The sequence below is a fragment of the Elephas maximus genome, chromosome 11 (genome assembly GCF_024166365.1).
Source record: "Elephas maximus indicus isolate mEleMax1 chromosome 11, mEleMax1 primary haplotype, whole genome shotgun sequence".
Taxonomy (NCBI): Eukaryota; Metazoa; Chordata; class Mammalia; order Proboscidea; family Elephantidae; genus Elephas; species Elephas maximus.
This window is the reverse complement of record NC_064829.1, coordinates 44215050-44238317: the sequence shown is the minus strand read 5'-3', so window position 1 is coordinate 44238317 and position 23268 is coordinate 44215050. Positions and strand designations below refer to the sequence as shown.

The window sequence follows — 23268 nt, the reverse complement described above, 5'->3', positions numbered from 1 at the left end:
CTAAGGATCTGCTGGGTGGGTTCCAAACACCAATCTTTCAATTAGCAGCCAAGTAATTAACTGTTGCACCACCACGGCTCCTTACATATAGGAATACACATACATGTACATACAGCACAGAAATATGTAATTAAGTAGCCGAACATATATGAAGATGAAATACAGCAGGCAAGATTAATACTGTACCTAGGGTCACTATGAGTCGGTATAATGTTTTAATTAAAGATTAAAAACCAAATGTGCCAAAGCCATTTGACTGGAGCTTGAAAGAAGAAAAAAAGGCACATGCATTGAGAATCTATAAGCTACTAGTAATTTACATGTGTTTTAAAATCTATAAGGTAGTAGTTGTCATTTGCACTGTGACAAGCCTTGAGTAAAACTAAATATGATTTCTTTCTGCAACACTGTCTCAGGAAGGTATATGGTATGCATACTGAAATAAAATACTCAAAGAAAACTAAAAAAAATATTTAATCACAACTTTCTCTTACCTTTGACCCAATGAGAGTGTAAAGCCACTGAATGGTTTCATTGTGCTTTATGACTCCATTCATCCCATCCACATACAACATAATCTGGCCCAAAGCTACAGAAAAGAAAAAAAAAAAAAAGAAACAAGGAGACATTATGGTTTCATAGATAAATACAATCTTCAACAATCATAATGTCCATCAAACTTTTGATACTTTAAGTATACAGTATGTTAACAACCAAATCTGAAGAACGCTCCTGAGCTCTGAAATTAGCTAAATGTCGTTTCAGAGGGAAAAGTGTTGACCACACCAGAAAAAACAAGAGCTATTCCTAACATTTTCAGGGTGCAATTTAGACACCAAACCCAGTGATTTTTGTTTCTTTGTGTCTTGATGTACAAATGCATGTTTTGATGTTTCTATATCTGTGTGTAGTCCCAGACAGGGATGAAGATACCTGTGAGATGGTGTCTGGGTCATGGCCTTCTGCTGGGGCCAAGAAGACAAATGAAATTTCCAAAAGCAACCAGTCTAGTGCCCTAGCTAATGGTCAAGCAGACCCCAGGTTCTATGGGATCATCCTGAGCTAATGCAATTCCTTTCAGTAAGGGATTAAATATAAACTGAAGTATTATTTGTAGTACCTTTTAAAGGTTTTCAGATAAAAATATCAGAAATTATGAGAAAAAAAAAAAAATCATTTGTCAGACACCAAGTCCCAAACTCTTAGTTTGGGAAAACATAGTTACAGCATGTTATCACTATTTTTCAAAAAGAAACATAAAAGCCACATGTTGTTTTTGTTTTTTAACAAACATGAACTCAATTTTTAAGCTCCCTTATCAAAATGCGGAGCCCTGGTGGCCAAATGGTTAAGCGCTTGGCTGCTAACTGAAAGGTTGGCAGTTCGAATCCACCAGAGGTGCCATGGGAAAAAATACCTGGCAATCTGCTCCCATAAAGATTATAGCCTAGAGAACCCGATGGGGCAGTTCTATTCTGTTACATTGGGTCACTATGTGTCAGAATCGACTTGATGGCACCTAACAACAAGAAGCATCAAGATAAATTGTAGTCTAGGTAATAAAAAAAAGTTAAATAATGCACTGCCGTTGAACCCATTCCAACTCGCAGTGACCCTGTAGGACAGAGTAGAACTGCCCCATAGGGTTTACAAGGCTATAATCTTTATGGAAGCAGACTGCCACATCTTTCTCCTGTGGAGAGGCTTGCGGATTCAAACCAACAACCTTTCAGTTGGCAGCAGAGGACTTTAACCACTGCACCACCAAAGTTTCTTTATGTACCCTAAATAAGTAGGTTTTCTTAAATCATGTCTGACCTCCTAAATCATACTTCACCCATAACTAATTGGCCTGGCACTGACATTTTTTAGGCAACATAATTTTATTTTCTCATAACAGATAATCTCATTTAGAAAACTGGAAAATACAGAAAAGTGTTTTTAAATGAAAATAATTCATAACTTCATTGTTTAAGAATAATCATTCTTAATACACTGATATATTTTCTCTTTTTATACGTTACAGACAGAGTTTGTGTGCAGTTTGTAGTGAACAATCTATATGAAATGGTGTTGATTGAAAAGAGCAAAACACAAAATAGTGAGAATAGACTAATTAGTGTTGTTAGGTGCCACTGAGTTGGTTCCAACTCATAGCGACTCTATATACAACACCATGAAACACCGTCTGCTCCAGCACCATCTTCACAATCGTTGCTATGTGTGAGCCCAACATTGCAGCCACTGTGTTTCTGAGTACCTTCCAACCTGAAACGCTCATCTTCTAGCACTATTTCAGACAATGTTCTGCTGCTATTCGTAAGGTTTTCACTGGCCAATTTTTTTAGAAGTAGACCTCCAGGTCCTTCTTCCTAGTTTGTCTTAGTCTGGAAGCTCTGCTGAAACCTGTCCACCACGGGTGACCCTGCTGGTATTTGAAATACCAGTTGGTGGCCTAGGTTCCAGCATCTCAATAACATGCAAGCCACCACAGTATGACAAACTGACAGACAGGTGGTGGATACACTAATTACAAGTATATAAATGTATATGTGATATTAGAAAACTCATTATTATCCCTTAAAACAAAAGATCAAATAATAAAACCTTAAAATCATTCTGAGAAAAATTATGCTCCTAAATAGTAAAATCTCCAAATTTAAAGAAACTGGGTATACCCTTTACATGATAAATAGCATTTTTTTAATAAAAATTCATAATCTATTTAATGGTGAAACGCTGGAGATATTCCTATTTAAAATCAGGAATAACAACTTTAAAATGACATCCATTAATCCCATTATTATTTAACACTGCTATGGAATTTTTGGCCATTTTAATAAAACATAAAAAATAGTGAGAAAATGGTTGAAAATGAATAGTCAATATTATCATTTACAAGTAATATTATAGTCAATAAAAAAAATTCACCCACAGACTGTAATGAAAAGAGATCACAATTCTAACCTAAATAATTTTTCATCTTAATGAGAAATACACAGGCACTATGCAAAAAAAACTACCAAAGTTTGATATAAAAGTACAATACTAGATAAATGGACATACAATAGCAAATATGATAAAGAATTAAACTACTTAACCTGTAAATACTCCTATGCTTCACTTATCAACTATCTCATTACCCAACATTTCACACTTATGACAACAGTAAAAAAATGTACTATCCAACTATTTTGTGCATTAATGATGTATGTCTGGCAGTAAAAAACACCAAGGTGCAAAGCCAGATCAGCACTGGCTGTGATGGTTATGTGTCATATTGACTGGGCCATGATTCTTGGTGCTTTGGCAGTTATGTGCTGTAGTTTGGCAGTTACATAATGATGTACCTTGATAACTATGTAATGATGTGATTTGGCAGTTAGGTAACAATGTAATCATCCTCCATTTTTGTGTAACTCCAGTTTTTGAATAATGACCTGGTCTTTGGAACCTAACCATGTTGATAAGTGAGGAGTGGGTGTAGTTCACATAAACTGATAAGAAAATATTAAATGCCAAAAAAAGAGCTACGAGCATTTCATAAACGAGATGACAAGCTGGTTTACAACAACGTGTAAAATTGTTCATTCTCACTAATAATAAAATAATAATAATAAAAGAAATGCAAATTACAACAATAATGGTGGCATTTTCACTTAAACGGCCAAAGAAAGATACTTTAAAAAGAAATGATTAAGTACCCTATGCTGGGGGCAGGGGTTAAACAAGAAACTTAATATATTACTGATGGCAGTGCAAATTAATATAAACCCTTGATAAAGTCATTTTGTGCTGTAATTATTTTAAAAATTGTTATCATTTCTTTAGTGCCCACTGTGTGCCACGCTCTGAAAGAAGGACTTTATAGGTGTTATTAGTACTCACAACAGCCCTATGGGTAGGCTCTTAAGTGTCCATAACAAGGGTCTGAAAATCAAGTTTAAGCTTTGCCCCAGTCATTGTGATTTGGGAAATCTAACCTGAGGAAATTACTCTAAATTAAAATTAAAAAATAAATAAATATAGCAAAGATGTCCACAGGAGTGTCATTTATAATATCAAAATATTAACGAAAACTAAACATCTATCGTAGTTATATAACTCAGAATACACAGTAATTTGCAAAAGCAACGTCCTAAGCTATGAAATGTTCCTGCTAAGTTAAAAACTAAGTATAAAATGATAAATATCACAAAATTCAATAGAACAAATAAATGTTGATGCATAGAAGGAAAGGAAACTCCATAAAATATTAAATGTTATGATTAGGTGTACGTCCTTTGAATAGATTCTTCCTATTTTTTTTTTTTCTCTTTTCCATTAACAACATCTGTAATGGAAAAGTCAACAAATATACCAAGAGGAGCAGAAGTAAGACTGTATAATGTAGATTATTGGGTGTTTTTCTTTGTTTGTAGAATTTTGACGAGCTCATCAGTGGACGTCAAGAAGGGGAGCCAGCACACCCCTGCCTCCTTCAAAAAGACATAGCCCCCATGGAAGAACTCGGAGTTGAGCACATTCTGCCCCATTTTTCCCTTTACTCCTTTATCCCCTCCTCTTTCCCAAAGCAAACTGGCAAATCTCCAAGACAGGAGGACTCACACCACAGTCTTTTCCCAATTCTAAATTTCACTGTTGAAGAAGCCAGGCCCAAGGCACATTTTAGCATCTTCCCCCAAATCAGCCTAACAGCACAGGGGCGAGATGGTGTAGACGTTTCAGCTTCCTGGAAGGTACATCTCCCTCTAGATGAGAAGCCAGGAATGAAGGCTCTATCTTAACTGCTAAGGGCCTCCGGTACCGTGGAAATGCACAGAAAACCCGGCAGCTATTATAAAAGCAGAAGGCACATCAAAAATTAAGAACCAAAGTGACTTTCTATAAACTTTCCATGATCTATTCCCCTCCTTGGTTCTGCGATCTGATTACACTGGAGGAGATTAGTCACCATAAAGTTAATGTCTAATTGACACGGCAATGTCTAATAAACATAACCAAAAAAAAAAGCTAAACTGTTGCCATCGAGTCAGTTCTGACTCATAGCGACCCTACAGGACAGAGTCGAACTACCCCACAGAGTTTCCAAGGAGCGCCTGGTGGATTCAAACTGCTGACCTTTTGGTTGGCAGACTAGCTCTTAACCACTGTTCTACCAGGGTTTCCAAATAAACATATACCATGACCCCAATACCAAAGCTGGAAACCCTGGTGGCATAGTGGTTAAGTGCTATGGCTGATAATCAAAGGGTCGGCAGTTCGAATCCGCCAGGCCCTCCTTGGAAACTCTATGGGGCAGTTCTACCCTGTCCTATACAGGGTCGCTATGAGTCGGAATCGACTCAACAGCGCTGGGTTTGGTTTTTGGGTTTTAATACCAAAGCAATCCTTCCTGTAAAACCCACTCGAGACACAAGATGGCGCTAAATAGATTCAACTGGGTTAATACTGCACTATGATTAAACGCAAAAAGCCTAAACGAGGGTCTGTGAGTAAAAAAAAAAAAAAATCACACAGGAAAAAAAAATAGATGGCCTGAAAACTCGTGTGTCTGGGTCACAGGTGCCATGAAAATTAGTGATTCACGTTTTGATGATAGGTGAGGAGGATGAGACTGTCAGACCAATTGTTCGGTGCTGACGAGTTGAATTTCCACTCATAGTGACTCTGTGACAGAGCAGAACTGCCCCACAGAGTTTTCTAGGCTGTAATTTTTATAGGGTCTCTAAGAGTTGTAGTGACTCAATGGCAATCGGTCTGGTTTTTCATCTTTACAGAAGTAGCCCTAGTGGCGCAAGCAGTTGAGGGAACGAGTGTTAACACAAAGGTTGGCGGTTTGAACTCACCCAGCGCCTCTGTGGCTGAACGACCTGGCAATTGAGTTCCATAAAGACTACAGCCAAGAAAACTCTACGGGATTCTACTCTGTCATATGGCTCACTATAAGTCAAAATTGACTCGACAACACTTAATAACAACTTACTTGTGTGGGTCTGTTTCTGGCTTCTCTATTCTGTTCCATTGATCTGCCCACCTATTCTTTTGCCAGTACTGCACCGTTTTATGATAGCTTTACAAAAAACAAAAAACAAAACAAAACAAAAACCCCGTTGCCATCAATTCTGACTCATGGTGACCCTACAGGACAGAGTAGAACTGCCCCATATTGTTTCCAAGGAGCACCTGGTGGATTCAAACTGCCGACCTTTTGGTTAGCAGCCATAGCACTTAACCACTATGGCACCAGGGTTTCCCTATGATAGCTTTATCCAAACCAAAACCAAAACCAAACCCACTGCCGTCGAGTCGATTCTCACTCATAGCGACCCTATAGGACAGAGTAGAACTGCCCCATAGAGTTTCCAAAGAGCATCTGCTGGATTTGAGCTGCCAGCCTCTTGGTTAGCAGCTGTAGCACTTAACCACTACACCACCAGGGTTTCCATGATAGCTTTATTAAAAAAAAAAAAAAAAAAAAAGATAGCTTTATAGTAAGTATTAAAATCAGGTAGTGTGATTCCTCTAGCTTCATTCTTCTTTTTCAAAATTCTTTGGCTATTCTAGTTCTTTTGAATATAGAATATAAATTTTAGAAACAACTTATCTAAATCTAAAAAAAAAACTTTCTGGAAGTTTTATGGAAATTGCATTAAATCTATAAACCAATTTTGGGAGAACTGACATTTCACTATGTTAAATTTTCTATAACCCATGAACATATATATATCTATTTAGGTCACTGACTGCTTTCATCTGTGTTTTGTAATTTTCAGCATACAGAGCCTGTATACATTTTATTAAATCTGTAAGTATTTTACAGTTTTCTTGGAGCTTTTGCAAATGGTATTTTAAAAAAAAAAAATTCCATTCCCAATTATTACTAGTATATAGAAATAAAATGTATTTTTGTGTGTTGACTGTGTATCCTGCAACTTTGCTAAACTTACTTACAAATGCTAGGATTTTTTTTTTTTTGTAGATTGCCTGAGATTTTATACATGAATGATAACGCTTTCTGTGAATACGAACCATATTTTTCCTTCCTCCCCAACCTGAATGCCTTTTTTTCCCCTTGCTTTATGGCACTGGTGAAAACTTACAGTATAATGTTGAACAGGAGCGGTGACAGCAGACATTCTTGTCTTATTCCCAGTACTAGGAAAAAGCATTTAGGCTTTTACCGTTAATTATGATGTTAAGGGTAGGTTTCTGTAAATGCCTTTTATCAAGGTGAGGACATTCACGTCAATTTCTAGTTGGCTGAGATTTTAGTTTTGTTTTTATCATAAATGGATGTTGAATTTTGTCAAATGCTTTTTCTGCATCAATTGATACGATCATGTGGTTTTTCTTTAGGTTATTTCAATATGATAAAAAAAATATGATACTTTACATCAACTGAATTTCAAATACTAAACACAACTTTGCATACTCACTTAGCTATGATACATTATTCTTTTAACATATTGTGGGATTTGATTTGCTAAAACTTTGTTGAGGATTTTTGCATCCATGTTCACCAGAGACACTGCTCTGGAGTATTCAGTCTTGGTCTGATTTGCATACCATGGTAATGCTAGCCTCATAAAATAAACTGGGAAGCATCCTCTCTTCTTTTTTCTGGTAGAGATTGTAGAATTCACCTGTGAAATCGTCTGGGCCTGGAGATTTCTTCTCCAGAAGGTGTTTAGCTACAAACTAACTTTCTTTTATAGTTACAGATAATAATAATTGTAGTAATATGGCTAGTTGGATTATCAATTTCATCTTGGGTCAGTTTTGGTAGTTTGTAGTTTTTAAGGAATTGGTCGATTTTATGTGCTTAGAGTTGCTCACTCTCTTGTTACCCAATGTCTGTGGAGTCTGTTATGAGATCTCTTTCATTCCCAATGTTGGCAATTAGTGTCTTTTTTTTTCCCTTGTCAATTTTTTTTTTCTAAGAACCAGCTTTTGTTTCATTGATTTTTTCTCTATTGCTTTTCTGTTTCAATTTCATTAATTCCATTCTTTACTAATTTCCTGCCTTTTACGTGCCTGTTGTGATGGTTAAATTTATGTTGCAACTTGGCTAGGCTACGGTGCTCTGTTGTTTGGTCAAACAGTCTAGATGCTGCTGGGAAAATATTTGGTAAATATCATTAACATCTACAATCAGTTGACTCCAAGTAAAGGAGATTACCCTTGATAATTAATGTGAGTGGGCCTCAACCAATCAGTTGAAGGCCTTAAGGGCAAAAACTGGGGTTTCTGGGAGAAGATGGGATTCTGCCTCAAGACAGTAACAAAGAAATCCTGCCTGAGTTTCCAGCCTACTGGTCTGCCCTATAAATTTTTAACTCAAGACTGCAACATCAACTCTTGGCTTGAGTTTCCAGCCTGACGGCCTGCCCTACAGATTTAGGACTTCCCAGCCCCTACAAGGACCTGAGCCAATTTCCTAAAATACATACATATATTTGGCCTATTGGTTCTGTTCTTCTGGAGATCCCTGATACACTTGAATTTCTTTTTTTGTTTCTTAAGGTGGATGCTTATATTATTGATTCAAGTATTCTAACATAAATGTGAAATGCTATTTCCTCCAAGCACTGCTTCAACTGCATCCCACAAATTTTGATATGTTGTACTTTCATTTTTGTTTGGTTCAAAATATTTTATCATTTCTGTGAACAATTCCTCTTTAAATCATGGATTATTTTAAGTGTTGCTTAATTTCCAAGTGTTTGTAGATATTCCTGTTACCTTTCTGTTATTGACTTATAGTCTAATTTCATTATGTTCAGAAAATATTTCCTGTATGATTTTAATTCTTTTAAATTTCTTAAGGTTTGTTTTATGACCCACCCAGGATATGGTCTACCTTAGTGAAGGTTTTCTGTGCATTTGTAAAGAATGTATATTCTTCTGTACTTGGGTGGAATGCTCTAGAAGTGGCAACTAGATCTAGTTGGTTGACTTCTGTAGAGACTACGGCCAAGAAAACACTACAGGGCAGTTCCACTGTGTCACATGGGGTCGTTAATGAGTCAAAATCGACTTGACAACACCTAACATTCTTCTCTATCCTTGCTGAATTCTGATACACTAGTTCTATCGGTTACCAAAACAGGGCTGTTGAAGTCTCCAAAGATAACTGAGGATTTTTCTATTTCCCATTTCATTTGTCAGTTTTTGCTTCATGTATTTTGAAGTTCTGTTGTTAGGTGCATACACATTTAGTAGTATTAGGTTTTCTGGGTGAATTGACCCCCTTTATCATTACAATGTCATTCTTTATCAGTATTCAATGTCTTCTAATTTTCTCTGCTCTGAAGTCTACTTTCTCTAATAGAGTCGCTTCAACCTTCTTTTGATTAGTGTTTGCATGGTCCTTATTTCTGTACCCTTTTGCTTTTAAACCACCTTTTTTTTTTTTATCGTGTTATACTTAAAGTGGTTTTCTTGTAGCAGCACTTAGTCAGGCTTACTTTGTTTATCCATTCTGATAACCTGTCTTTTAATTGCTATGATTAGACCAATTACATTTACTGTAATTATTGATAGCTTTGAATGTAGGTCTATCATTTTATTATTTGTTTTCTGCCTTTTTTTTTTTTTTTAGTCCTCTGTTTTCTCTCTCCTGCCTTCTTTTGAATTATTTCAACATTTTTTTACTGTTGTTTTAATTTTCTATGGTATATCTTACTATATATTTTTATACAGTTTTTTTAGATGTTGCTCTAGGGATTACAATATACATCGTTAACTTTGCAAAGTCTACTTCAATATTTTACACCTTCAAGTGGAACGTAGAAACCTTGCCACGATGCAGTTCCCTTTACCCTCCCCTCATTATGTCGGGTGGTGCAAATGGTTAAGTGCTGGGTTACTAACCGGAAGGCTGGCAGTATGAATTCATCCAGAGGCGCCTTGGAAGGAAGGCCTGGTGATCTTCTTCCAAAAGATCACAGCCACTGAAAGCCCTATGGAGCACACTCTGACACACATGGGGTTGCCATGAGTCAGAATCGACTCTGGAACTGGTTAGGTTTTCAGGTTTCCTTTATGTTGTAGTCTTATATGTTTTTATACTTTCAAAACCTCATTAGACAATTTTTGCTTTCAACCATCAAATATATTTTAAAGAATTTGAAAGGAGAGGAATGGTCTATTATATTTAGGCATTTACCACTTCTCTTGTTTTTTCATAATTCCTGACGTTCCAAGTTTCCCGCTAGCATCGTTTCCCTTCCATCTGAAAAACTTCTTTTATCGTTTCTTTTAGAGCAGGTATGATGGTGAAGAATTCCCTTAGTTTTCCTTAATCTGAGAATGCCTTTGTATCGTCTTCATTTTTGCTGGATATACAATTCTGGGTTAATAGTTCTTTCCTTCAGCAAATTAAAAATGTTCCACTTCCATCTGGCCTCCATGGTTCATGATGAGAAATTCAGGTCATGTGAAGTGTTAGTGTACTTTGTTCAACTTTTCCACTGGCTTTGTCAGTTTTCGGTAGTTGGATTATGATGGATCTTGGTGTGCATTTCTTTGGGTTCATCCTGTTTGAGGTACACTAAACTGCTCTTTCTTTCTCCTCTCTTTCTCTGTTTTAAGTTGGAAGCCCTTTACTCAAAGGAACTCCTAAAAGGAAGCCTAACATAGACAACTGCAGTAGGTCCTAAGGGGCTCTGTTAAACAGCACACAGCAACCAACCACCCAGGCTAGATACTGTGGCTCACTGTACACCTGCATTTTCAAACACCATTAATGGGTTATGAAATTAACTTAGGGAGTATGGACCAGCAATGTATTTTTTCAGGAAATAAAACAGAAAATGCCAAAGTATACCAAATTTACACTTGTATTTTTTCTTTTTTTTTCCTGTAAGTCTCAAGCCAATATAATTTGGAATCTACTATTCCGGCTTCCAGATTACTTGCCTCATCCTCCACAGCCAGTGAGTCACCTAATTCCCTCAATTTTTCCTCTGAAATTGGCCTCAAAGTCACCATTTCTTCCCTCCATCACTGCCTCAGATCTGTTACCATCGTCTGTCCCGGATTATAACAACTGCTGGTCCTGCTGCTTTCCTTATATTGATTCCCATCCCTTTTCCAATCCTTAAGAGATGTTTTAACCACCAAATTTTCCAAAGCATCAAACATGTCAGCTGAAGCTTTGAGAACCTTCTGACTCCCTCACACCACACCTCCAGCCATCCTGCTGGGCTCTTAGCTTCTTGCCCAGCCCCTCTGGGCTCCTGTGTGCCTGAACCTACTGCTACCATCAATGGCTTCCATTCTAGACCTACTAATTTTTCAATTAGGTATGTGCCTTGCATTTAAGAGAAGCCCTTACGTATAAAATGTATATGTATTCTACGAACCAGAGACAGACTTGACTTTTTTTTTTTTCATTTCTTACACCATTGGAGAAATAGAAAAATACAATCCCAAATCAGTCATTTGCCTGCTCGTTCATGTCCTTCTCTTCAGCCAATGATGCCAAAAATATCATGGAAGAAGTTGAAAGGTAATTCCTTCCTGGCACAGCTACCTGACTTTTAAAACAGACAGCCCTTAAGTATTGCTCTCCTGTGTCATCTTTTAATAATCCCCTCTCCATTCTTTCAATGTGTATTACAGGTCACATGTGTCCTACAAGTGGGCATCGGGAGATTCATGCCTTTTTAAGGGAGTTATTTTGTTTAGGCCTAAGTATTTTTAACACAATGTTTTGTTTGTTTAAAGCATTGTTATGACTATGGGTATATCACAAGTTTTTACTACAAACCAGCCCTTCTTAGGTAGGAGACAAGACTTTGGTTTCTAAGCTAAGTATTCACCTGCATATTTCAGCCTAGGGTTCCTCCACAGGGCAAAAAGATCCTGCCTGCAAATGTCTGAGCGGTTCAGTTTGCCTTTCTACACCTTGCCTTCCCACTCTCGACTTGATTTTCTTTTCACAAAAGCATTATAAAGGAAAACCTATTTTACAGCCAGTCCATAAGATCAGATATTTTACCATTTAAAAAAAATGGGACTGCAAATAACTCCTATTTATTTCTACCAAAAGTACAGAAAGAAAAAAACAAACTAACTAGACTAATGGTATGAAAAAGAAAAGACACATTATTGTACTCTATGGGCATTTTTCTGCCACAAACAAGTATCAGTGGTCACTAGGGCTTGGTTTCTTGGAGGGGTTGACCTGTGTTTGCCCCACTGGGAGTGAAGATGGGGACGTCATGGCATGTTGGATACAATAGTTCTTCCTGGAGGCCCATACTAACCACCACAATCAACACTGCTTTTTCAGCTAGAAGAGAGCGGGGTCTGACAATCCGCAGTAAGTTTTAAAGCAAAGTTATCTCCAGAAAGGGGAGAAAAATCATTAGTACCAGTAAAACTTCACCTTCTGGGAAGGGCTAATTCATCATAAAGAAGTGATTTCAAGTTATTTTAATCAGCTCATTAAAGCTCACTCTTCTTTAACTCTGGAGTGGATCTGCCAATCCCAAATCTCCTTATTCACCAAAGTCCACAGTAAATATTGAAAAGAGATGGATAATTTTGACATTCTTGGAACGAAATGGAGACCTTGGAGTCCACCTTCTTATTATTCCCTTCCACTTAATTGTTTGCCTTAAATAACAAGTCCAGGCCCAGTTTTCCCCAAGGGCAACTGCCAAAGAAGTGCTCTTTCAACACTGATTACTGCATGAAAATTATGGAGAATAAGCTGCCAATTCTAGGCTGGAGACAAGAATTTAATCAGCACAAAGAGCTCCAACGAGGTGTCAGAGTTTTGAGTTCCCTGCTGACATTTAGCAGTATTTGCAATGCAAATTTGCAAGAGCATTCTTAGAAAAATTACCAACCTCTCTCCATCCCTGAAAGCCCATTTCCCAAAAAAGGTCCCCAAGATAATTTTTAAAATAAATCAGGCCTAAGGGCCTCTCTTAACATTCACAAGCTTAATCAGCAACTCTCAGAGGAGGGAGGGCCCTTCTCCCAAGGTCCCTAAAACAGGATCATGACGTAGTCCTTTCTGATAGACTTTCCCACCAGGACATCATGCAGCCAAGGTCGCCTCATCCTCTTCACCCACCTAACACCACACAGGGAACTGATTCCTTTCTGGCCTATTCATTCATCTTCCTACCAGCAGCAAAGTTTAAATCTGATATTAAAGGTTTACTAGGTGGCCCTCTCCAGCAATGGTGCAAATAGTTAATGTGCTTGGCTATTAACTGAAAGGTTGGAGGTTCAAGTCCACCCAGAGGTACCTGGGAAGAAAGCCCTGGCAATCTACTTCTGAAAAATCAGTCATTCAAAACCCTGAGGAGCACAGTTCTACTCTGACACACATGGGGTTGCCATGAGTCAGAATCGACTCGTCACTGGTTCTCCACCCACCACCACAGCATCACAGCCCTGTTACAGCTGAGGAGTTGCAGTCCCAAGTATACCTACCAGCCTTGGCCTCTCTCAATCTTTCCCACCCCACATTCCCTGCTTTTCAGATAAGGAGAAACCAAAGGAATGAAGAAGAGTTTTAATAGGCTTTGCGCCTCTAAAAAATTCTGGCAGACTCCTAGTTTCTCTATGGAAAGAAAAACAGTCATTTTAATTGTCTCCTCCATAATTATCTTCCAGGACTTACATCCAACCAAATACCTTTGCAAACACACAGGCTTGCCAAGGAGTCTCTCAGAGCCTGAGATGCAATGAACCAGAAATAGACCACAGACCAGCAGTGACCAGGACCCATCCTGCTCAACCTCACGTGTTCATTCTAACCCTGGCTCTTCCCTCAAGGGATCTGGGTGGCACCACGTGTCAATGACAAGGACTTGACCAGGGACCTGGGGAGGAGTGGCTCCTTTGCTGGCCCAGGGAGGGGACACTCAGGGGACACACATATGTGGCATCAAACTTGGAATGGCCTAACCTGGTTACTGAGGTGACAAAGGCATCAAGCGTGAGGCTGCAGAGGGCAATTAAGCCCAAGAGGAGTGAGATGAAATGGGATGGAGCTCATAAATACCCAAGTCAGAGAAGGGTGGGGTAGGTGTGAAGCTGAATAATTAGAGAAGCTTCATGAAGGATGTGGTCCACTTAGCTGAGAGAAGACAGCTGAGCTTCCAGGGCACAAGAAGAGAAGACGTGAGTCTCTGCTTTCAGGGCAGTACAGCATCAAGGAAAACTCCCAGGCCTTGGGCCCAGGAAGGAGGTGATTTGCAGTTGCTTCACCATTTCCTAGCTCTGAAACTGGGCAATTTACCCAGCCTCCGGAGCCTCAGTGTACCCACTTGTAAAATGGAAAGACAAGTCCAATCTGGATTCCATGTTGTTAGGATGAGATGAGACTGCATATGGCTGGGAGTCACACAGTTCCTGTTCAGCTGTTATGTTAATTAACCTCTCTGGATTTCTGGGATTTCAGCTCTCTCATCTGGGAGATACAGAAGTTGAAACTGAAGGCCTGCAAGGCCCCAGCTCTAATGCTCTGCAGTCTCATTGCTCCAAAGCCCCTCGTAGGGATGTAATGTGAAGCACCCGGCACTAGGAGGCGCTCTTCTACTAATCGTTTGCACATGTAATCCAAGGTTTCCCAGATGTGATTCCCCAAATCTGCCTTTATCTTTTAATACAGGCAGCTCCTGGGTTATGAATGAGATCAGTTCCTGACTCTGTCTTTAAGTCGAATTTTTAGGTAAGTCAGGACAGGTGCATACGGTTCTTTAAAAAAAGGTTCTTACTTAGCCTCACACTAATTCAGGTAAGGCTGGAAGCCTTTTCAGTGATTTAGCAGCTGCAAGTGCACCAAGTGAAGGTGGTCGTGATGAAGAATTTGTTGCAAGCAGGGCTTCATGCTGGTTCATTCCAGTTCAAACCCCTACTGAGAATGTGCATGTCCACCCTAGATATACTGAATCAGAGTCTACATTTCAACAAGATCCCCAGGTGATTCTTACGTATACAGAACACAGGTAATTTCCTTTTCCGGGGTTGCAGGTAGGACACCCTGGAGACAGCCACCACCCTGTCGGGGGCCAGCAGCACACACCCTTAGGTACATGTCTGCAGATTCAGATACATATAAGTTGATGGAAGGGGTTTTCAGTAACTTAAAATTCTAAAGGTGTTGAAATCCTAAATGAAGAGAATACAGAATTAGTATACTTATTAATATACATACTGTGAAACCTGTGAGAGCTGGAGCTCGACGGGTCTGACTTGTTTTTCTGGGTCCCGCAAATTTTCCGCTTTTGACAGGGTGCAGCTTACCACTTTTCTATTGGTCTCTAGTACCAAAAAACCCATTGCCATAGAGTCGATTCCAACCCATAGCGACCCTACAGAACAGACTAGAACTGCCCCATTGCGTTTCCAAGGAGCGGCTGATGGATTCAAACTGCTGACCTTTTGGTTAGCAGCCAAACACTTAACCGCTGTGCCACCAGGGCTCCTTCACTCTCTATTAATGGAAAATATTTGAGTTTTTCTTCTTTGACAGGTTTCTTCCTTAAACAAGTTCTGGCTTTCTCAGGTTTCACTGTATGTACATTAAAATATATCTTATATAGCAATATATCTTATTGATTTAAGTAGTGCCTAGAAGTGTACTTCTGATTTTTATAGAGGCCTGATTTATATTGAGTGGCATCCAGTAAGTCCTCAGGTTATGAACATTCGACTTACAGACAACTCATATTTGTCCTTTAATGTTATGTGATTATCTGGTGGTCTCACATACTGACCACCCTCAGGGTTCTCAGCTCAGGCAGGGGAGAAGAATCACTACATTGGAAGTTTTAAACAACCATTCCTCCACCCCCTCAACCCCACCTGCAGCACCTAACTGGCTGAGGATGTGGACCTGACTTCCGTGTTTTTCAAAGCTCCACAGGTGATTCTCCCGTGCAGCCAGGGCTGTGAACCACTGGTAGATGCTAAACTAGCCAGTGCCCCAACAGCTGTGCTGGACCCAGTCAGGCTCTCCACAGCTGTGCTCAGTACCAGCATCTGCTTCTAACCAAAGGCAAACACAAAAAACACCAAGTCCCCCTATCCTGACGACTGTCTTCTGTGCTCTCCAAGGGCACACAGGACTGTGGGTAGAGAGCAGATAGGAAGCACTACTGCCCTCAGCCTCGCCTGCTGCCCCCACAAGCTGGGGGATTGCTGGAAATGGTTCCCTGGGATCATGAAGTGTTCACCAAGCTTTCCATTGCTGCATGCTTTGATCAACTAACCGGTAAGTTGCCACTGAGTCCATTCTGATGTACGGTAACTCCAGGTGTGTCAGAGTAGAACTGTGCTCCATAGTGTTTTCAATGGCTGATTTTTCAGAAGTATATCGCCAGGTCTTTCTTCCAAGGCGCCAAGGTGGGTGAACTAGAACTTTCAACCTTTTGGTTAGCAGATGAACTCATTAACAGTTTGTACCACCCAGGGACTCTAATGTTTTGACAGACACTGTTTTGAATTTTTTTAATTTTAAAGGTTATTTCAAAACCATTACATCATGTAACTCAATAAGTAATGTTTTTTCACGAGTAAGACCACCTCTGAGTTTCTTGCCAGAGGACTTTATCACCTTACTGTGGACCTCCACAAGGGGATTTTAAGGGCTTTTTAAAAATGATGATTCAGTGTAGTAGTCACTTGCCTACCACTTGGTCAAACCTAAATTCTTTAGAAGCATTACAAGCTTACCAAATGTATTTTCATGATATTATTTTATGTGCATATCATGACCAGGAACAAAACCAAAATATACAGAATAGTAAAAAAAAAAAAAATTCAGGAACTTTCCTACTGTGGCCATACTCATTCATCTCTGTCAGCTCTAAATCAATGAGGTTCAAAGAAGGAAGGTGAAGAAACTGAAATTTCTTTTAGAAAAATAAATAATGATCAAATCTCTCTGTTGACTGTGAGTCTACTATTATCTGCCTTCCAAAAAAAACAAATACACAGATACATTTAAAAATTATATCAGAAATACTAACTGGCTAAAAATTAATGGCCTCATATCCAGGGAAGAAAATCATAAAAGGAAGTAAGACCATGTCTCTGGAGTCAGGTGGTCTGGCCTCCAGACCTGGCCTTGTGTTCTTGCCCAGATGGGCAAGGGAGTATCCCACCCTCACAGAGCCAACCCCGGCAGTATGGCTGTGCGTCCACAGGCTTCACCTCCGCCCATCCTGCATTAGACTCACATTTTGTTGTCGTCGTTGGGTGCCATTGAGTAGACTTTCAACTCACAGTGAACTTATGTAACAGAGTAGAACCGCCCCATAGGGTTTACTTGGCTGTAATCTTTATAGGGGCAGATCACTAGGTATTTCTCCTGCAGAGCCGCTGCGTAGGTTTGAACTGCCAACCTCTCGGTTAGCAGCTGAGCACTTAACTGTTGTACCACCAGGACTCCTTAGACTCACATTTGTCTATTACATATCTCCTGGCAGCTGTAATGATCACGTGTTCATGGGAACTGAACTGTTTTGCCATCCTAATAGTCATTACTGGCTGTCAATGACTGCTGTTGTTAGGTGCCATCGAGTCAGTTCCGACTCATAACGACCTTACGTATAACAGAACACTGCCTGTTCCTGCACCAACCTCACAATCGTTGCTATGTTTGAGCCCACTTGTTGCAGCCACTGTGTCAATCCATCTCATTGAGGGTCTTCCTCTTTTTCACTGTCCCTCTACTTTACCAAGCAGGATGTCCTTCTCCAGGGACTGATCCTTCCTGATGTCCAAAGTACGTGAGAAGAAGTCTCACCATCTTTACTTCTAAGGAGTACTCTGGCTGTGCTTCTTCCAAGACAGATTTGTTCATTCTTCTGACGGTCCACGGTTTATCAGTCAATGACTAGTATTTGATTTCATTTCTGTAACTCTATGAGTTTTCACATGTCATCGGTTACTGAAACTGAATAAATACCTTAGATAGTGCATTTTCAACAGGGGCAAAAACAAAGAAAATTGGTTCCTGGGAACAAGAAAACCCTAGATATTACAATGGCTTATGGTCCTCCACAGGAACACAGTACATACACAGATATACAGTATGTCTGTGCTATTAAAATTTCAGAGGGTTGGGAAAAGGTGGGGCTAATTAGGGAAAATGTCTTAAAAGTCTCCTCAGTGAGTCAGAGTTGACTCCATGATCATGAAAAAAAGGTTGAAAAACCCTGCTTTAGACCCTACAATTAAAGATTTTCCTTAACAACAACAACAAAAAAGCTGCTCTTCACCAAAAAAAAAAAAACTATGAAAAGCAGTTTTAATTCCAGACTATGGCCAGGCCCTGCTGTGGTTCTCCGTCCAGTCTTCTCAGCATATTGTGAGGGGTAGTACCCTCTAGTTGGCTCAAATTCTCTTAGCTTTTCTTAAGACTGACACATTTGCTCATTCACGCAAGTAGTCGTGAGCATTTGGGAAGCACCACGCACACTGCTAGGCCCATTTGGCAGGAAACGCCTCAGCCAAATGGACCAAGGTCTATAGCAGTCAACAATGGCGAATGATGAGATCCCAGCTCCATAACAGGCTTGAGGGGAAGAAGAAGGAGGCAGGCCAGGAAGTGGTTGCAAGCATAGGCTCTGAAGCCACAGAAACATGGGGTTGCCGCCACATAGCATTGCTATGGATATATACAAGCAACTTTGAGCAGGTGATTCGACCTCAGAGCACCTCAGTTTCCCCCTCTGAAAAAACCTACACACGATGGTTCTTATGAAGCCGTAGTGAGAATCAAGAGAGAGGTGCAAATATACGTTTGTATCTCACAGGCACAAGCAAGTGGTGGTAATGCCTCTCTGTTATGGATAGAATTGTGCCCCCTCAAATTTATGTGTAAGTCTTAACACCTGATACATGCAAATATGACCTTGTTTGGAAATAAGGTCTTTGAATATGTTATCCGTTAACATGAGATTATACTAAAGTAAAGTACATCCTAGTCCGACCTGAGTTGTGTCCTTACAAAAGAGGAGAATATACACAGAGATGGACAAAGGGCAGCCACGTGAAGATGCACCTATAAGCCAAGAAAGACCTGGGGCTACGGGAACCTGGGAGAGACAAGAAAGGATCTTCCCCTAGAGCCTTCAGAGAAAGCATGGCCCTGTTGACTTGCTGATTCAGATTTCTAGCCTCTAGAACAGTGAGACAATAAGTTTCTGTTCTTTCTCATAACATACCCATCTTGTGGTATTTTGTACTAATACTCTTGCTAATTTAAATAATACGACAATATGGAAAGTACATGTGACCTGTCAGAAGAGACACCTTCCTCACGTTTCCTCAGTAGACACTGTGTGCTAACACCCCCAACGCTCCTCACTCTCAGCCCCTGCCACTATCTCTTGAGGTGAGTTCTGAGGTCAGCTTATACAAGAATGATCTCTAGCCAGTTAGAGGCAAAAACAGCCTAAATTACCCTCCGATAGACAGAAGCAGCAGCACACAGGGCTTCTAAGTGAAGAATTTAAGCAACACGTATCCCTCTCTTTTTATGTTAATTCAACTAGCCAAGACGAGGCACAGTCACTCTGGGTGCCCAAGGATACGCTGATTTAGGTCACTTTCAGCAGACTCGGACTACAGCAGGTGAAGAAGTCGGCTGCATTCAGGGTATGATTTCAAGAGCCCTAGAAGCAGCTTTAGAAAAACATGTCTTGCCCTGGCTTGCTAAAACTTTGTCAATGGGTATATGCTTTCGATCCACAAAGAAAGATAAGGTTCAAGTGTATACCCCCTGGGAGGGGTAGCAGCTTAATATAATTCACACTAGGATCGCTGGGTGGCACAACGGTTTATGCTCGACTACTAGCCTAAAGGCTGGCAGTTGGAGCCCACCCAGTGGTACTGTGGAAGAAAGACCTGGTGATCTGCTTCCATAAATATTACAGCCAAATAAGCCCTATGGAGTTCTACTCTATAATACATGGGGTCATCAGTGAGTCAGAGTTGACTCCATGGAAACAGGTTTCGTGTCTGGTTTGTTTTGGGGAGAAGAGGAGCTAGCAAACTTTAAGTTTCATAGCTCATCACCACCCCACAGGCTTCTTCTAAGACTATGGGAGGAGACGTAGAGATGTGTTCTCACGGTCCTATATTTTTGTATATGGTCATGTGCTGCTTAACCTCCACGATACGTTCTGTGAAATAGGATGTCATATGATTTGGATGTTGTACGAACACGCCTAAATCGCGAGCAATAGCATTCACTGATTTTCCACCTTCGTATTGTTTAATAATCTTGTTTCACTTCCAGATTAATACTTCTCCTTTGCCTCTTGCTGCTGCTCTCACTAACACTGGTTTTGTTGCATTTGGGAGTCATGATGCACGTCACAGTAACGCTTTCAAAAGAAAATTAAACAGAGAGAGAATGTTACAACACTCAAGAGACTCGCGAGACAGGAGATTGCATGCTGCTGCCTAGGAATTGAAGCATACACTGTTAGACAGTAAAACTTGTTATTTGTTAAGTAGGGAAAGTTCACATTCAAATAACAGTAGAAAGTACAGTATGGTACATACATAAGCCAGTAACATAAGTGTCTATTATGACTATTAAGACATATGCATTATAGGTACATATGTACTGTACCATTACACAGCCAGCAGCACAATAGCTTTGTATATAAGAGACTTGAGTTACAAGTGTTGCGCATGGGAAGCTGTTGCCTTCACTACGTCAGGTTACATCTGCTACATTCTCTTCTCCCATTAGGATTTCTGAACTCTATTATAACCTTCTGGGACCACGAACGTACACGCAGTCGGACTTTGCCCAGATGAACGTTATGCAGAGCGTGACTGTAGTTTGCAAAAGAAAGGTATTTCAATAGCGATCACTTAAGACCGTCAGCTCTATCTGTGCGGATTGCCCTCCATCACGCTCCCTCCATGAGAGGTGGCAGAATAGTCACAGGCATTTGCAGGATCCAACTAGGGAAGGAGTTGGGGCTTAGGAGGATATATTTACATGGTTTACGGTCTCATTAGTGCACAGCTTTGCTAGTCTTCCCAATAAGGAGATGACTCCCAGAAAATTCTTGCTGTCCAGTGTGGCAGCTCACCTGAGTTTGAGACATGAAGGAGCAGGAACAGGTCATATTGCAACATGAACATGACCTAAGCGTGAGGCACCAGAGTACATGGGAAGAAGGAGAGCCAGGATTCACAAAAGCTAAGAAGTTACGGTAGTCTGTGGTGCTCTTAAACCTCCTAGAGCTCATGTATGATAAAAAATTAATAGCGATTTTTTCCCATATGACAAAATTCCAGACATTTCCATGGCGTTACTGGTGGCACAAACACTTAAGTACTGAACTACTAGCTGAAAGGTTGGTGGTTCAAACCCAACCAGAGGCACCTCAGAAGACCTAGCAATCTGCTTCCAGGTCACAGCTTTGAACACCCTATGGAGCACTGTTCTACTCTGTACACATGAGGTCACATGGGGTCACCATGAGCCAGAATCAACTGGACAGAGGCTAACAACAACAACAACCATTAAGGAACTGTTGTGAAAGAATGAAATAGTCTAAACCAGGGTTCAGAAAATTATGGTTTGATAAATTACAGCCCATTGACCAAATCTGGCCCACCAGCTATTTTTATAAATAAAATTTTATTGGAACACTGCCACACCCATTCATTTACACATTGCCTGTGGCTCCTTTTGTCCATAATGGCAGAGATGAGAAGCTGCTACAGCAATCAAGGGGCCCACAAAGCCTAAAATATTATCTAATCCATTTTGGAAAAAAAATTTCCAATCCCTGCTCTGAACTATCAATAATATAGAACCCATTTTAATCAATCATACCAGAAGACTGAATGATTTTCCTTCTTCCTCTATAGGAAATATTACAAAATCACTTTAATATGAAGAGAACAGAAAACATGCAGCCAAACGATGTATAAAAAATGTATTATGAAAGGGTACTAGTGTATTAATAAAATAATAAGATTTTTTTGCTGGGTTTGATAATGTTCATGCTGTAAGCCTTTCACAATCACAATTTGTTGTGATTCATTTTCTCATTCTAAAAAAAAAAAATCACTCTTTTACCTCAAGTCATATAAGCTTCAGGCTACACAAAAGCTGGATATGCTCCGCTCCTACTAATGTATAAAGGGAGTCCATGGGTGGTGCAAATGGTTCATGAGCTCAGAAGCTAACCGAAAGGTTGGAGGCTCAAGTCCACCCAGGGGTGCCTTGGAAGAAAGGCCTGGCAATGTCTTCTGAAAAATCAGCCACTGAAAATCTTATAGTGCACAGGTCGACTCTGACAGACGTGGAGTTGTCACGAGTCAGAACTGACTCAATGGGAACTGGTTAATGTAAAAAGAACTGATAATTGACCATATCTGTGCATCCTAGCCACCCCACACAGAGTTTTCCTTGACTTTTCTGGGGAACAACACTGCTAGGGAGGATACGATTTGTAGAGGAAGCAACTAGTTGGAGACAGGGAGCTCAAGATAGAAGGATGACGATAACCCAAATAGACACATTCTCAGGGAGCACAAACCTTACACAAGGAGGAAAAAAATCACTCTGCAGCTGCGTTTAATGCTCGGTGCTTGTGTTCTGCACAAGCAAGGTGCTAAAGTGTATACTATACAGAGAGGAATATGGAAGAGAAGGAAGTACGGACAGGGCTACAGCTGAGTAGAATTTAGTAGTAAACAATAATCACATGCAGATTTCAGCCTGTTAGTCAGAAAGAAAGAAACACATTTCCCTCTGGTGGAGGAGGGGCTGATGTCACAGCCAGCGCTGCTGCTCATCTCTCTCTGGTTTGTCTTTCTGCTGAGCCAAGAAAAGCAACACAGAGGGAGGGACTCTGAGTGGGCAAACAGTGGCCTTGAGGAGTCCGCTGGTAGGTGGTCTTTCATTAGAGAAGTGATCAAAGGCTGGAGGTCTTGAAAACTTCCAGGCTTTTTGGCATCATTCTGGCCTGAAAATCTGAAGGAGCCCCAGAAGAATCCAACTCCAAGGAAATGCTGAGGAACACAGAATGTGCTCTTGACTGTGTCCCAAGGAAAAGGCCAGGATAGAGAGGGCAGTATGCTGCAATAGGTGAGGTGGTCGTACCAGGTGACTCCTTCTGTCATATGATGACACTGATGGGCACAGAATAGGTTGCCAGTGGAGGCAGGACTGAGAGCAGAGCTGAGCACAGGAGTCTGAACATGACTGGGAGTGTGAGCAGAAAGCTCTCCATGTGCATAAAAGCTTAACAG

At 40.2% G+C, this 23268-nt stretch overlaps 1 protein-coding gene across 5 annotated transcripts in view; it reads right to left on the bottom strand.

Annotated features, from left to right (window-relative positions):
• Positions 1 to 23268, bottom strand: part of FHOD3 (formin homology 2 domain containing 3) — a 509300-nt gene that overhangs the window by 200708 nt on the left and 285324 nt on the right. For all 5 annotated transcript variants that reach the window (XM_049901902.1, XM_049901903.1, XM_049901904.1 and 2 more), the window contains one exon: positions 495 to 589. In XM_049901902.1, the coding sequence (XP_049757859.1) occupies positions 495 to 589 (95 nt within the window). The remainder of the gene's footprint in view (positions 1 to 494; positions 590 to 23268) is intronic.